At 41.5% G+C, this 16,971-nt stretch overlaps 1 protein-coding gene across 4 annotated transcripts in view; it reads right to left on the reverse strand.

Moving 5' to 3' along the window:
• The window catches only part of msi2b (musashi RNA-binding protein 2b), a 295,829-nt gene that overhangs the window by 26,906 nt on the left and 251,952 nt on the right, over positions 1-16,971 (reverse strand). For 2 of the 4 annotated variants that reach the window (XM_008427843.2, XM_008427841.2), the window contains exon 11: positions 1,290-1,352. In XM_008427843.2, coding sequence (XP_008426065.1) covers positions 1,290-1,352 — 63 coding nt within the window. Of the gene's footprint in view, positions 1-1,232; positions 1,353-16,971 lie in introns of all 4 variants that reach the window. The other 2 variants (XM_008427842.2, XM_008427839.2) reach the window with 1 other exon arrangement.

Below are 16,971 nucleotides of genomic sequence, written 5' to 3' on the forward strand. Positions count from 1 at the left end.
GGTTTACTGGAGTAAATATAAATGCACCTAATCTCTGTTTAAACAGCTGCGCTTACTTCTAAGCCACTAAGATAGAAGTAAAACTTTGACAGTAATTATAGCGCCTTGCATCTTTGCAACCACAAACGTCAATGTTTTTTTCTTCTTCCTTCTATCTTGATTTGATGTATTAGACCAGCATTAAGTAACATCAGGGAGAAAATCCCAATGCTCAACACGAACATGGACTCAACACGATGGTGGCAGCAACATGCTGTGGGGACGGCTTTCTTCAGGATAAAGCTTGTCGTAGCTGATGTGAAAGTGGACAAAGCTACACACAGAGCAATCCTGGAAGAAAGCCTGCTAGAGGCTGAACAAGAATGGAGAGTGGAGTGGAAGTTCACCTTCTAGCAGGACAATATTTTTCTTTCACTTCACAATTATGTATTACTTCGTGTTGGTCTATTACAACAAACTCCGACAAAACAAGTTGACACTTGTGGTTGTATTGTCAAAACGTTTGAGTATTTTTTGCAAATATCGACTCTAAAATATGGATTCATCTCATATAAAAAGAATGATTACAAAGGAGACGATGGAAAAAGAAGTAGAATGACTGACTTGTCTGATATTGTATTTCCTCAAAGCTTTAACCTTTATGGAGACAATCCACCAATACAGTGAAACAATGTGCACCATGATGATGAACTATAACTCGAACTATAACTATGGTAAATTAAATGATAAAATGATGCCAAATGATAAAAACATATCTACCATATTTACTTGCAAAGACAGAAGCTATAATACTTTTGTCTTACGGTCAATTTGTAACATTTTTACAATCAAAGCTGTTCAAAGAATAAGTTTAGATCACATCATATATTTTATTATTTATTTTAATTTTTTTCAAGTATTGCTTGTAATTTCATCAACCGAGCCAAATTAAAACGACAAAAAATATCTATTACTTTTAGAAATCTAATTATCTGGGAACATTTAGTACAAGACTTGCTCTGTTGTGGCTGATTTAAAAAAAAACGTTTTTTTGCAAACCCCAAATTAAATTGCAGGTTATTCTTTTAAGCAAATTGCATTGTTTTAATGTACATGTCAAGCTAGGAATTAGTCTAAGCTACATGTCGTTGCTATTTGTGTTAAGGTTTTAGAGGACTATGTCTATGGGGAGAAGCAGAGCAGGAGAAGTTGAAGAGAGCAGCAGCCACACAGAACATGGACAGAGCGTTTACCTGGCCCTGTGCTCTGTGGGTACGCCAAGTAGCCGCCTCTTCCACGGGCCCCCCTACCTGAGCCACGCGCTGCTGCTACCGCCGCCGCCGCCACCGGTCCGTATGCCGTCGCTGGGAAGCCTGCGGGCACAGACACACACATACAAACGCGCGCATCACTTCCTGCACATGGGATGAGCGACGGGACAACGTTGATGCCAACGTTGAGCCATGGGATCAGGCTACACAGCCCTCAGAGCCGCCCGGGGGGGTTCATGTCGGGGCGACGGCTACCAGCAGACACCTGCGGAGTCCGGAGTGACATCCAGAGCCCCGGTGTGTGAAAACAGGAGGGGGTTTTAATGGATCACCTGCTCTATAGGGGTTCTGGCACTCTTTGGACAGGGCTTCTGCAGGTTTCACCAACTCATATTTAAGACTTTTAAAGACCATTATGAATGAAATTTAAGACCCGTGTAATGACAGAAATGTACATTATAATCACCTATACATGTACATATGAAAATATAATTATGAAAACATTAAATGCCATTCCTTTTGAATAATTTCCCTTATTTGTCATCATAGCTGCATCTGATGCATCATAGCTGGATCTGCATCTTTTCAGCTGTATTTCCCTCGAGAGCAACAACTTTGCTGAAATAAAATTCTTCAGCAGGTAAGACAGGTGATTGACAAACTTTGTCCAGACAACTGCTGATAAATTTGCACTTAGCAATGATAGATGGAAGAGTTATCTATCTAGCTAGCAAGAGTAAATTATCAGCTAGTTAGCAATAGCCTGAAAGATTTCTTCTTTTATATACTTAAGTACTTAAATTTTTTATGTTGTCGAGCAATTCAAATCACACAAGAATAACCTGAGCAACCTAAACATATTGTTTAGCCTACATGCTAAACAATATGTAGGCTAAAAGACCTCAATATTGTTTTAAGTCTGGGGGTTTTCAACTAACCACATGTAGAGGCATTATTCATAAACGGAGAAACGTGGAAAAGTGACGAGAACATCGATTATCAGCCTGGAAGTCATAAGAAACCAGAACAAGATCCAAACTACAGTACTTGCCTGAGTTAAGGTGAGGGTTCATGTTGATTGGTCACAAATACATCCAGTTCCATGCTACTGTAATCAGTAATGTCTGTCTCACATAAAAAAAAAAACATCCTAATGAACACCAGTAACTTTGGAGAATAATTTGTCAACTGATGGGGACAAATGTGAATTTTTTTTGAAGGTGTGAGTCTTGTTACATCTGACGAAAATCACACTGACACTGAACCATGGTGGTTGTATTGTGATGGTCAGAGCTTGAATTAGTGCTTCGGTACCTGGAAGACTTGCCATAATTGACAGCACCAGGGGTTTTGTTCTCTTCCAGAAAATCCTGAAGAAGAATATGCACCCATCAGTTTCTGACCTTATATTCACCTCTGGATGGCTGAAACCTCCACAAAAGATACATTTTGGAGTTGCCTAGTCAAAGTCCAAAATAGAATCTGAGTGAAGTGCTGAGTCAGAATCGTCAACAGTCTCCATGTTGGCTTAATTCAGACAATTCTGCAAAGAAAAAKGGGCCAAAATTCCTCCAGAGTGATGGAAAAGACTTACTGTCGGTTAGTTTCTTTTGATGGCATTAAGTTTTGCATAGTTTGGTTTGAATTGCTTTCGTTCTTAATTCAAAGGAATTATAACTTACAAAACAGCGTTTTACATTTAGACACTTTATCTTTGTTTTATATCAAAATCTGTTTTCATAATAGGATGAAATGTAAAAACAACAGAAACCTGTTAGGGGAAAATACCTATTTAATGTACTGTATTTCTTTCTTTTTTTTTTAAAAATCTTTTCATGTTTTAGATTCAGCTACATTCCCCCCCTAAAAGGGTAAATTAATGCTTTGTAGCAGAAAACTGTGAGCAAACTGACTTCAGTCCCTGATCACAGTTGTGTAATAATTTGACTCTGAGGCTGTTTATGTCACATTGTTCACATAAAAGTCTATAGACACTTCTGAGCTGCACAGACACGGCCATAATAGCCCCACCTCCGGGGACAATTGGTGAATTTTATTTCGAGCGCTCCCAATTATGGCGACTTTCAATGGATGCAGAATAATCCAGGGTAATTCATTCCACGCTTTTTTGCTTTCTTTTGAGGCTATTCGGGTGGACGATACAGAGAGCGCGAGAAAAAAACACTTCCAACTATCAGACGGAGGCATCTGTTGGATGATCCGTCACTCACATGTTTACATCTGCGAGCTTACGTTTCGATTGAACACCTCTCTCTTTTTCTCCCCCCACTCCCTAGGCTTTAAAGCGTGTTTATATTCACGTTTACAAATCAGTCCCAAATTGTCGGTTTAAGACACACTTATGAAATAAGGTTTAATTTCTTGCAAATATAACTCCACTTTCTGAGGGTGTGTTAATTTCAACAAATATCAGCCCAATAATCAGAGTGTAATTAAGCCGAAGCAGGATCTGTGAATTGTAATTACATCGTTGGCCCTAATGAACACAACTGCTAGAGGTGGCTGAGAGAGAGGCTAGTCCATGCCCAGGGCTCGCGCTCTTCTCTCAGCACAGGAATGGCATGTCATTAGCAGTGGTGATGAGATTCCTCACTCTGGGCTCAACACCGTCTATGCCTAATCAGCCTCCTAAAATTATCTCCACAGGAGCTTCTTTTCCTCCCTAGCAAAGAAAAAAAAAAAGATCTCCAAATTCCCGCAGTTGGAGTTTTTTTTACATAGTTTTTTTTTTTTGTTTCAAAGTAAAATGTGGAGGTTTCTTCTCCATGCCAGAACGCATTTCTGGTTGAAGGCCGGCGGTTTAGGCTTTTCTCGGAATGGTACCGGACACCTTTGAGGATACACTTTTTCGATTGCTGTGAAGGTGAGAGGAGCACCAGCAGGTGACCTATTTTCTGAGCCTGCTTTGTTCCGCCGCCTCTCGAAAAGGAGAGGCTTACGGAGACAAAATAAATAAAATAAAAAGACCAATGAGATGATGAGGGGCGGAGGGGGTGAGAGGGCAGGGTCAGATGAGCCGCAACAAAAGAGAAAAACACGTAGCTTTTCATCAGCCAGCCGAGAAGGGGGTAATTCACAACTCGGCGGACACAACGTGTCGGCGAGCGAGCGTGTTGGGTGTGAGGCGCTGTCGTGCTGCGACCGGCGGGCAGGTGAAGAAGCAAAAGACACGGCGCTTTCCCTGCCGACTGTCTGACAGCTCGGGAGCGAATATGAAACTGGCGACAGCAGCAACGGTGTGGACGAAAGCCAAGAAGACGGCGACTGAAGTCAGTCGTCTTTGTGCTGCTGCTGCTTAATAAAAATCCCCCGCTCAAACGACGCCCGTTTTTAACTTTGTCACTGTACCAACGTTGGCCATGCACCCTCACATCCGAACAACAGCGTCCCCCAAGGTTGCTCTGCGGAGCGGCGCGCACCGACTCTCCACCCCCTCACCCCATCCTCCTTTTTTCCTAAGTGCTGAATCTATCTTCTCCTCGCTGCCATTGTCATGACACCCCCAATAGACCCAGTGGCTCGGAAGTTAGTTGCGGGCAAAGTTGTGGTGAGAGATTAACTTTGCAGGATTAGGTGGGTTAATTAATAGATGGCTGCTGCTCATTGTTTTGCACTCGCGCTGTAAGAAGCCACCCAAGAGAAGCGCTGCAGCATTAAATCAATTTCATGGCCCTTTTATTACTGAGGAGATAAAGCCAATATTTAGCTTTCAATTCTTCACAATTATTGGGCCCCTGCTTTGCCATGAGTGGCTGCGCTTGGCTGGGGACAAGGACACATCTGTTTATGAGCTGCGGAGGCCCGGGGGCCTTGGTGTCCGGACTCCGGGGAACTGTCCTCAGCTCCCTCCCTTTCCCCCTACCCCCCCAGCCTCCCCCAGTCCTGGAGCCTGCAGCACGCAAACTCAGAGCTTCCTCAGGAGTGCACACGGAAAGGAAGAAAGATTAGAGAGCAAAGAAAGACGAGGACGGTCAGAAAATTCCCAGACTTTTGAAGCAAATGAATTAGGTTTGTCCACAAAGACACCAATAAACTGATTCCTTCACAAAAAAGCTTTTTCTGTGGCCATGTAAACAGTGCCTTGCAATACTATTCAGAATACCTTAGCTTTTTTACACTTTACGCTGCAACCTCAAACCTTGCTCCAAGTGCTTGCTACATGTCAAGCAGGACTTTGATCCGATTTCCTGAAATATTCACCAATTTTAATATTCTTTCATAAAGACCACAATTGTGGATTGTATAGCTAACAGTTGTTCTGTCAACAGATTTCTCCTCCAAAGTTATCTTGGGTTCCCAGTCTGTTAAATCAGGTAGACGGCTATTGCTTTGGAATTTTATAGTTTTTCTTAGACATGAGCTGAACACTGATCCGAGATATTTTTAACCCAAGTCTGCTTTAAATCTGCACGACATTCTCCTTGATCTGTCTGCTGTGTTCCTTCGTCTTCATGATAGTCTTTTTTCACCAATGTTCTCTAAAAAAAAAAAGCTCTGAGGCCTTTTGTTTAGTATGAATAAACTACTGACAGGTAGACTCTATTCTCCAAAAAGACAAAGGTAGTTGGTTACACCAGATTTTGTTCAAAAATATCAGAAAAAAAAGAAGCTGAATACAAACGTATGCCACTTGGAGAAAATGCCGAAAGCCATGAGTATTTTTCCCTTATCACGTAAAATCCCAGTAAAATCTCTTAACAGCTTGTGGTTGTAAAGTGACAAAAGGTGAAAAAGTTCAAGATGTATGAATATTTTTACAAGGCACTATATCCTTTTCAAGGGTATAATAAATTTCCAGCTGCTTAAAAAACGGATTTCCATGTCAAAGCGCATAAGAGTCAATTTTCATGACAGCACATAAAACACACTGGCCCTTTAAGGCTGGAAAGTGGTATTTTTCTAAGGGGGCAAACCAGTTCTTTCTCCACCTGCACCTGTATTTTCAGAGTCTCTGTGAACCTGACTGTACTGAAGAAGGAGGAGAGACACAGTAGGGGCAATGTCAGTAATGATCAAACAGCACAGTGCAATTTTTGTGTCAAGGCTTCCCTGGATTTCTTTCTTTTTTCTTTTTTTCCTTGTGCCAGACTAGGTCAAAAGCTTTGTTTTCTCCATTACAAAGCTGTCAAAGCACTTTAAGAGCAAAATGATATTCAGCGAAGTAGAGAAAACGTGGTGGTGAGCTGGTCAAATTAATAACAACTGGTACGGTAATATTAGAAAATACGTTTGCAAGATGGCTTTTTGACAACAAAATTGCCAAATGCCATTTCCTGCACACATAGTTTTGATTATTTTGTTAACTCCTGCAAACAAACTCTCGAACTCAACCACTGCCATTCCCATACAAATGGTCTCCTGATGTTTATGTACGGTTTATGTACGGTGTTTATGTAGGCATAGACGGTGTTATATATATATATATATGCATAGATTTGTAGCTCTGGAAAAAAAAATACCACTGCACTGAACCCCATTGAAAACCTCATGGTTATTACACCAGATATTGACTTTTGAACTCTTCCTGAGTTAAAACATTAGTATTGTTGTTTGTAAATGAACATGAACTTGTTTTCTTTGTATTATTTGAGGTCTGAAAGCTCTGCATCTTTTTCATTATTTTGACCATTAAATAAATACTAAATTTTTGTGTGGATTTTTGGAGACACGTTGTCAGTAGTTCATAAAATAAAAGAACAATGTTCATTTCACTCACACTTACACCTATAAAAAGTAAAATCTAAGAAACTGATGATTCTAAGTGGTCTCTTAATTTTTTCCAGAGATGTACATCTCTCTCTCTCTCTCTGTCTCTGTCTCTCTCTCTCTCTCTCTCTCTATATATATATATATATATAGGTACTTATCTGCAAATCCTTTCTGGCATATTGCCATTTTAGCCACAGACTCACTCTCTCATTCTATTACTGAGAAAACGTCAAGTTGAAAAGTTGTTGCATTATGCATCAATAAGGTCCTATTTATGTCCTACTAGTCTGACAACAGCTTGACTGATGTTAATGTAATCTGTACTGTTCTTTGGCCCCAAACTGCCAGCAGCGGCTCCCCTGTCAGTGACAAAGGAGCTCCATCAGTCACAGAGCACTCCCCTCATTTCTGCTATAAGGAGACTGTCAACTGTCTAATGCACAGGACAAGCCCAGGGACAGGAGACATGTCTACAGAGGCCATATAGATCAAAATGCTCAAGATGGCCGTGAATTTGTAACACAAAGAGGGGAAAAAAGCCATTGAAGTACAATAAGTTGCAAACTGTCCTATCGTTTTCTGATTCAATTTTGGCTACTAGACATAAGTAAAAAAAATCCTACAAGTTAAAAAGAGCTTATAGTAGAGAGAGCCCTCAAACAGGCTCATTATGTTTGGTTTTGGACTGGTCTTAAAAACAGTTGACGTGCTGGAAAGCCAGCATTTTGAGCAAAGCTGCTTAATGCAGCAGGCTGTTTTTAGAAAAGAGGCTGGTGAACAAGCCTTTGAGCCCGAGGCTACAGTCGATCGCAGGGGCAAGACAGAAGGAGTGACACAGATGAACAGAGAAGAGCAAGTAGGACGAGAAGAAACGGAAGATGAGAGGGGACAAGTGGGCAAAGATGGAGGATAATGAGACACGCTGGCCCGGACACAGGTGCTCAGATCCTTTTTTGACAGAATGTCAGAAAACAAGACCAGGTTAAATTATAAAAGGCATTTCGAGAAGATAAAAAAAAATTCTATGTTTGAAAATGCTTGTCCATATAATTCTTGATGCCCTGTCTATTAGCACCCTCAACAAAACCTATAAAATAAATCTAACTGAAGCACATTTGTAATTTACACTTCACTTTTTAATATTATCCAGATATTTTGGTAAGTAATTCATGACTACTTACTTACAGATATGTTGACAAGTTTGTTGCAGATTGTGTAGTTAATTCAAATATCTATCATCAGGCCTAATGTATCAACATCAGCATTTAACATGTAGATCTTTTTCAAAATGGCTCCTATTAAATGGTGTGATTTGCTCATTTTTTAATAAGCAACATTTAAGTAAAAACTGTGAAAATACATTAACACCAGTTAGTGTTGAGTTCCTGAATGGAAAAAGGAAGTTCTCTTATTTTGAAGAGCTGGGGTGACTTTGTATGAAGGCTAGCCTTAAAGAAACTGCATTACTTAAACTGTGCTAAAATCTAAAAATTGAGTTTGTTTCACATTTTCAGATAATTTATAAACAAAATGCAGTCAAAGAAGAATATTTCCAAAAAAATGCATTTCCATATTCTTTGTTACATTTGAATTACTGGACTGCAGCTAAATTATTGATGGGTTTTACTACATATTGTGCCAACTGTTTAACAGATCAGTGACACTGGGAACAATTCTCCCTCTGCACAAGGTTTACCTTTTAAAAGTTACCAAACCCAAGCACAGAAAGAAGTGACAGATTTTAATGCTGAATTTGAGAGTGAATATATGTCAAACATCAGGCGAATGGCTTTTTTTCGCTATTTTTTTCTTTTTTTTTCTTTCTAGGCACTGTATGACACTAAGCAGGACAAGCCAGCGGAAATAAGTCTGTTGATAAGTCACAGCCGAGGCAGTGAAGCACACTGCCGTCTCCTCACAGGATGAGGGAGGCAGACTGTCAGAGACGGGGAAACTGACTCCACTTCACATTTTTTTCCCCCCCTTCACCAATAACCCCTGTTAAATATAGAGAAACACAAGGAGACAAATGAAGGAAAACAAAAGGACAGAAAATATTTATCAAAGTTACAAAAGACCAGAGTCGGCTTGTAAGACATCTTTTCATCTCCAGACTGACAACTGCCCCATTGTTGTCGTCTCTCTGTGCCACTTTGTTGTTGTTGAAAGCTTCTCTGGGTTGTTATCAAAGGCATAAATCAGAGCCGGAGAGAGCCAGGTGGCTTTCGTGTGAACTGCTGCACACATGGCCGTGTCTCACCTCTCCTCTGATCAACCGAGGCCTACAGTATACCCTGTGATTTCCTCTCACATAAATAATAATAAAAAACAAAAAAACATGGAGGCTTGGAAAGGAGCCAAACCAAGAGAGAAAGAGCATTTACATGCACGAGCCTAATTCAATTAGAACCAGACTAATGCAATACGCATATTATTGCGACCGTCGTGTAAACACCTTAACCAGGTTATCTTACTCACATTAAGAAGCCTAATCAGAATAAGCATAACTCGATTAACAGAGCTGGTTGCTTGTCAATCATTCGAATTAATATTTCCGTGTGTCTGTTGGTGTTCGGATTCGGTCTGCGAGCCGCAAAGGTCACACAGGGAACAGGATGCTGTAACGAAGGCGAGGGATGATGAAGAAACTGGAAACAACCAAACGAGTAAATTAGCAGAAAGATGGAAATGCTCCACAAAGTCAGCGATGCTGTAAGAGTCTGATCTGTAGTATGTCAGAGAGTCAATGAAAACAAGCTGGCCTCTAAAGAGATTCACGCAGGAGTAGAGACACCTGCTGACAAACCAGGACAAAGGTTGTTTCTTTTTCAGCTACTGCGCAGATACAGCTACTGCGCAGATACAGTACCGGTTCAGTTGTATCAACAACCTAAATTAAATAGGCCACATATGGCGCCTAGAAAAAGTATTTATACAAATTGAATATTCACATTACAACCACACATTCAATTTATTTCCATCTAATTTTGTTTGATAGATTAACAGTATTTTATGGATACGTGTGAAGTGAAAGAAAAAGCTCCAGGTTTTTGTATTCAGCAAATTCTTCTCTACTAGCTTTAAATATCTAGACGCTGACATTTTGTTTTTCTTTTTTTTTTACAAAACAGGTTAAGGATCACGTTCCCACTTTTTTCTCACATTCTCAGTTAGATGTATGGCTGTACTTTGACTAAGCCATTCAAAAACATGTCCTTGTAGCYCTGGCTGCATGCTAACGGTTTGTGTTGGTGAATCTCCAACAAAGGACACATTTTCCTTTTTAGCTTCAACCACTTTCCGATCAATTCTGATTAGCTGCTGAGGAACAGCACATCCACAGGATGATGCTGACACTAGTTGATCACAACAAGGATGATGCTTTCAGGGTTACCAACAGTTTGCTTTGTTTGTTTTGTTGTGTGGCTGTGATGTGATAAAATGTGTTAATCCAATTCACAGTATTTGACAATGAATGATCTCTTTTGAAAAAAAAAAAAAGTTTCAGGTGCCCAAAGTAAGCGAATTTCTACTAGGTCTCCACCATAACTCTTTAATTTTCAGTTTGTTTCGTTCTGTTATTTGACCATAAATGAGCTTGAATGCTGTGTTTGCGTGTGCAACTGTGTCATTTCTTCCATTCTCTGTGCTTAAGCTGGGGCTCTCCCTTTTTAAAACCTGTGCTCACCCGTTCTGTGTGTAATGAAACTATTTGGCACAGTAATCCTTTGCTATTAAAGACCTCATGGCTTTCGATTGTGGAGAGAAATAGTCAATCACAGGAGTGGAGTTAGCCCACAGCACGGCAAAGCCCGGCTTTGTGGCAGCTGATTGCCCTAATATCGCACACCTTTGAACAAAACGACGAGCCCTGGAAAGAGATACATTTGGTGAAGTTTCAACTGGGCAAGAGTACAGAAACACCCTGGGGGGAAAAAATGTTTGGTGTGTCAAATCATACCGTTTTATCCAGCAGAACAAAAGCAGAGATGGATGAGTGAATGCTGTTAAAAAAAAAAGTAGGAATCCATAAGCTAATAAAGGAATATTTTGGTGCTCGTGTGTCTTTTAAAGCCTCTAATTTTGTAAAAGAAATTCCTCTACTTTCCATCACAAACAGGTCAGAGGTTAAGTTTGTTAATATGCAGACCAGGCTAGGATTCATTTAGTAAAAGAACATTGTCCATTCTCACTATAATGTTGATTTGATGGTAGAAATGGGCATTTATCATTATTATGGTAAGAATTTTGATTTACAGTGACAAATATGAATTCGAATTAGTGTTTGAAGCCTACAAAAACTGACTGTATTGTCTTTTTTTTTTTGCAGTTTTCTCCACTGGAGAAAACTACAGAATCAATAAATAGCAATACATTTGAGAAAATGATTAAAAGCAGTTACTGTGGGCAGTTTAGTGGTAAGAATCACACTTTTGTTTGTTTGTCCTGAAGACTTTTGAAATTGGTCTGGTTTCAAAGACTAGTATTTGCTTTTTTTATCGTCACTTTTGATGCTATCAAAATAACACAAAATATTGTGATGAAATCTTAAATTCATCTTGACCACCTTGTATTTAGCACCTAATGCAACCAAAGTTTTTTACCAAATAAAGCACGGATGTTGTTTCTGCGGCTCCGATGATGTGCTGTGTTCGAGAAAACCTTTTCGTCTTTTGCTTTCGCTCTCCGAGGCGAGCGTGCCGCTTCTTTGTAGCTCGAGTGTGTTGCAGCATAGCATCAAAGAGGACAAACTAGACTCTTTATTGAAGTGCAGCCACACTTTCGACCTCTTCTTTGTACTTCTTCCCATGCACTTGAGTATAAAAGGAAACTGCTCCTACGCTGGGGAACTGATACAAACACGCAGGCCCCAATGTCGCCGTCAGCCACTCACGTGGACACGTTAAACTTAAAGAGGAGAGAAACAATAAGAGGCAAGAAACAGCAAGAGAACGCCTGAACAGACAGCAAAAGCAAAGCAAAATTACAGCCATCTGGTTGTTGAAAGTGTGGCAGGAGCCTTAACACCAACGCTGCGTGATTGTGACTTAAACAGAAAGAGACAGACAGTGAGGGGGACACAGATGTCTGACCTTGCAGTGGCGCTTATGTAATGGTCTGCTTCAGTGCATTTAACTGCAGTGCTGCCTTCCAACCTGGGCTCAGTGAAAGTAACACATCTCCGCAGTCCAATCTCCCCTGACATCGGCTTGCGACGTTCAGACAGAATGAAACGGTCCTGTGAGCTCCGAGTGAATCGGTTGTTATGCCCCTGCCCGGGTGGTCCCCGTGGAGCCAATCATACTAATTAAACTAGACTACCTAAGCCTCCTCTCATTAGAGTCCAAGTAAACAGCCTTAATTTTTTATGCATTTTAATGTCTGTCTGCTGGTTGTGGGGGCGGGAGAGGACGAGACAGATGACGGGGGTAATTTCAGGTCTCTTCAAATGAAAGCGGGTACGTAAAGTGTCATTTTACCTTCCAAGCTAACTCTGCGCAGGTTAAACAGTTGAGCTTTTCACGTTTTATCAGTCTGCAGCTACAAACTGAGTAGTGAGTAGTCAAAAAGTTTCACTTTGATCTCATCTGACCAGAGTATTATTCTCTATCACACCCAGCACAGAACAGGCAGTGAAAATCGGAATGGATTCTGTTTACTAATTACATGATTTCTAAAGGGAAATTGTGACACCGGATTTTATTTCAGGGTATCAGAAAAAACTAGGCTTAAAATGAAAGCATGCCAAGTTTTTTAGATTTTTATTTATAAGGAAAATTAAGCAAAATCTGCTACTTTCTGTTGGCCTGCGACACAAAATTCGAGAAAATATGAAGTTTGCAGCTGGTAAGTGAGAAACGTTCAAGAGGCGCAGAGCTTTCTAAAACACACAAGCTAACAGAAACATTCAATGTTGGTAAGACTCGGAGGAGACGGAGCAGTAAACAGCTTTGCAGATGCGATGTCAAACCAAGCACTAAGACATTTCCTTCTATTTCGGCCAGCTCTGTGCTCTACATTACACAATCTAGCACTGCTCCACATACCAGGGGGCAGGCAGGGTAAAAATGTGGCCCGACCCAAAAATAGCGCCGCAACACTGGCTTCCACTTGATCACTGGAGCTGCAAACAATCTTTCCACATCGAGCGGAGGGATGCAGAGGGCTTTAAACCATGATTATGAGTAGATGTGTATGAATCCATATGTCAGTCCGCTGGGAAAAAGAGCGGAGCCGAGCAACTGGAGGGCTATTAGCACAGTCAGCAGGAGGGGAGGATGGAGGGATAGAAGGAATGGAGGGGGCAGCTGTGTGGAGTCCCAGCAAGCGACCGGCTCGCCGAGCTCGAAGCTCTCAAACAGTGGGTGGCATCAAAACAACAGACAGCAGACAGAGAGCGCTGTCCCACAGACACACATGTTGTCCTCTGCTGCTGCTGCTGCTCTCCAGCAGTGTCCAAAGGTGGCAGCCGCGTATGTAGCAGGGCGGCTCGGGTTTCATTTCTGGACCAGCAGTGCAGCAGCGGAGGCATAATGAGCTTTAGTGTTGCCACTCTGCCTCTTACAGCAGCTCATCTTCCCCGCCACAGGAGCCAGGACTGCGGGTCTCCATGGCCACAGAGCGTCTGCCTCGGCGTGCAAGGATGTATCTGCCGTCCCGGGGTGAGTTAAGACCTGGGTAAATGAGGTGAGCTTCCTCTTTCACCTCAGTGCAGTGCTGCCGGTGTAAGACAGCAGAGGGAGTTTTTTTTCTTCTTTCTTTTTCATAAACACAGCCACCGACAGAGGTGATGCACGTGGATGTGCATGTGACCTGGGAGCTGTCCATGCAGAGCAAGAGATGCCACACTGGGCGCACACGGCACAGAGAGAGTTAACTAGAGCAGAAAAGGGTTAAAAAAGAAAGGCAGTGGTGGTACAAAACATCCTGGTTAAATGCTGCTGCGCTTGTTGAATCCATCACGGATTTCTTCTGTTTTTGCTTTTGAACTGTTAAATCATAAATTAACTTTTACCAGCCACATTTTTTTGGAAAGCTGCATTCAATTTCATAAGCTACACCCAGGTCTGAAAATTGCCGGACTTGTATCTTTATCGGGAACCTAACTAGAACCTCTCTGACAACATAAAATCTACTCAAGATCTCAAAAAACACAATCTGAAGACTTTCAAGAACGCATGGATATTTCTAAGTGAACCACAGTGAGAGCTTCAATCCACAAATTGAGGAAACATGGAATAGTGGTGAACATTCCCAGGAGACACTGGCAAAAATCACTCCTAGGTCATAAGTCAAGTTTATTTGTAGAGAACATTTCAGTAACAAGACAGTTCAAAGTGCTTTACACCATAAAAACACAATGCAGTATCAAATTATGAAACATGCAATAAACATTAAAGTTTGTCAGATGCCATCACCAAATTCATCAAGCAAATCTATGAATATATTGATCAATGTTCCACTTACTACTACTAACCAAATTCAAATCTAAACAGGTGGCCCTTCAGCCTTGATTTAAAGGAACTCAGTGTTTCAGCATCTTTGCAGTTTTCTGGAAGTTTGTTCCAGATTTGTGGTGAGTAGAAGCTGAATGCTGATTCTCCATGTTTGGTTCTGGTTTTGGGGGATACAGAGCATTATTGGAACAGAACACCTGATTGGTCTGGAAGGTTGATAGAATGACAACAGATCTTTATTTTGGTGCCATGTCATTCAGTGATTTATAAACTTTTTTGTTGTTGTTGTTGTTTTAAAGTAGTTTTTTTAAAGTTCATTCTCTGAGCAACATGAAGCCAGTGTAAAATTTGATTCAATTCAGTTTATTCACAGGGCTCCAATTCACAAATCCTGAAGTGAGATCATCATTTTGTGAGCTTAGTTGCAAACAGACTTGAGTTATGCAGCAGCACATGCACTGGTCCAAATGAGTAATAATTAGCATCAGGATGGCACAACCAGCAGGGGATCTTTTTTTTTCCTTTTTCAGGATCCAGGGAGTTCTGGGAAGCTTTTATGTAGAGAACCGTTTTATATATATCGAGTTTAGTAAAAAATTTTCTTCAGGATCAAAAAGATTAAAGTGTGGGAAAAAAAAACTTCAAAGAATCCTAATCCTCATATAAACATATGATATTCTGTCACAGAGCTTATTTGATGCCAGTCATTTGGCACAAAATCAGTGCTAAACCAGATCCGTTCTGCTCATTCTTCCCGCCGGGGACTTTGGTCTCTTTTATTCACACTGCCTGGGATTGTCCAAAGATCCAGGATTTATGGACCAAAGCAATATGTTGTATTTATAAAATGGCAGTAGTTGCTTTTCCCCTGGAACTCTGTATACATTCGTTAAATGATGACTCACAGCTGAACTTGGCGGAGAGGGTCAGGAGGACCAGCTAGCTGGACGAACTGCAGTGAAGAAAGTCGCCGCTCAAAGATGGAAGCCCCCATCACAGCATAGCCTTCACTTATCGGCTCAGACGATATACAGACAGTGCTTATCTCTGAAATATCTTCAGCAAGAATCAATGTTACAAACTCCAAGTACTCCAATGTGGAATCCTGGACTGATTTAATAGATAAATTAAACAGCAGGTTTCAAAGTAGGAATTGTAGAGTAAAGATCTATGCTTGATGGTGAACTTACGGGAGGAGGTGGGGGAAGATTACGAGAAGATTTACTCTGTGTTGATGTCTTTTCAGTTTATTAAAATGTTTAAAAAGAGTTTACAATACGATGTGTTCAAAAGATGTTGAGTTTTACTAATTAAAACTTTTAATATAAACCTCAGTGAGGGAAAAAAGCATTCAAGTGTGACAAAAAAAAAAAGAGAACAGAAAAAAATCTGTTGGAGAACTTTTTCTTTTCTTCTTTCATGGCACTGTACATAAAACAGAGCAGTTAATAGAGAACAAAGCCGATCTTGCAGCACGGTGGATTTATGACTGCGCCCACAGAAGAAGAGAGGCCACGACCTAGAGTGCTGTCCACTGACGTCAACTGTGAACACTCACCGCTGGGAATGGCGTCATGGCCCCGCGGAGCTCAGAGAGCCTGCATTCGCTTTGTGTGTGCGCGGGCTGCAAACTGTCAAGAGAAGCGGCCAGGAAAGCACAGAAAGTCCCTCTGCTTTTCGCGTCTTCAAAAGCGATCCTTAAGTGTYGCCTTTGTGTCTCTGCGCTTTCAAGTGAGCGAGTCCGAGATGTACTGTTGCGCGGCCATCCGAGTGTGTAAGCTCACGCTTCCAGTCATCGGGCCCTATTTTTAGGCCTGCGACTCGCGGAGTGGCCCGGCCTCCGCAGACCCATCGGGCTAATGATCAGCATCGGCAATTAAAGCCAATCTGTGAGTCAGTGTGGCATCAGGAGGGCCATCTGCTTCCAGCCCTGTAGCACTCACTCCGGCCTGTGGGACCACTTGCTGGGGTCACAGCTCACCCAGCTTGCAGAGAAATGGTCACGAGATCTGGGGAGCAATCTGCCGAGCTGCTCAAGATCAATAGAAAGCCGTTCTGATGGCGGAGCACCGCGTCTCCCGAGTGCCGTCAGGAGCCAAACAGCGAGCGCTTTCTCGTGGAGGACAATGTTGCATGTAGCCATGACACCAGGTAAGCTCCATTTGAGCCTCAGGCCAGCGATTCTTTCCGCCTGCTCCCCGTCCGCAGCCAAGATGTGTAGTCAGTGGAAAATATAAGGCGTCTGAATATTCAGAGGGTCAGATCTGCTGATAATGACTCGGCGTGGCGTCCCAGCACACATTAGCATCCGCCTGGGAAGTAATTAGCTATAGCCAAGACGAAGGACAAAACATCTATGAAAGATTTTTACTTTTAAAAATAGAATAAGGGCGGGTAAACGTTTAGACGGCAGCTATCTTTGTTTTGTTAAATATGACCTTTCTTTTCCTCTTTTAACTGGATTTAAAAACACTTCCCTAAAACAGAGAGCAAACAGCGTCAGATTCCCCTTCCGTCATTCTTGCAGCTGTATC

This window comes from Poecilia reticulata, linkage group LG14 (genome assembly GCF_000633615.1).
Source record: "Poecilia reticulata strain Guanapo linkage group LG14, Guppy_female_1.0+MT, whole genome shotgun sequence".
In the NCBI taxonomy this organism is placed as follows: domain Eukaryota; kingdom Metazoa; phylum Chordata; class Actinopteri; order Cyprinodontiformes; family Poeciliidae; genus Poecilia; species Poecilia reticulata.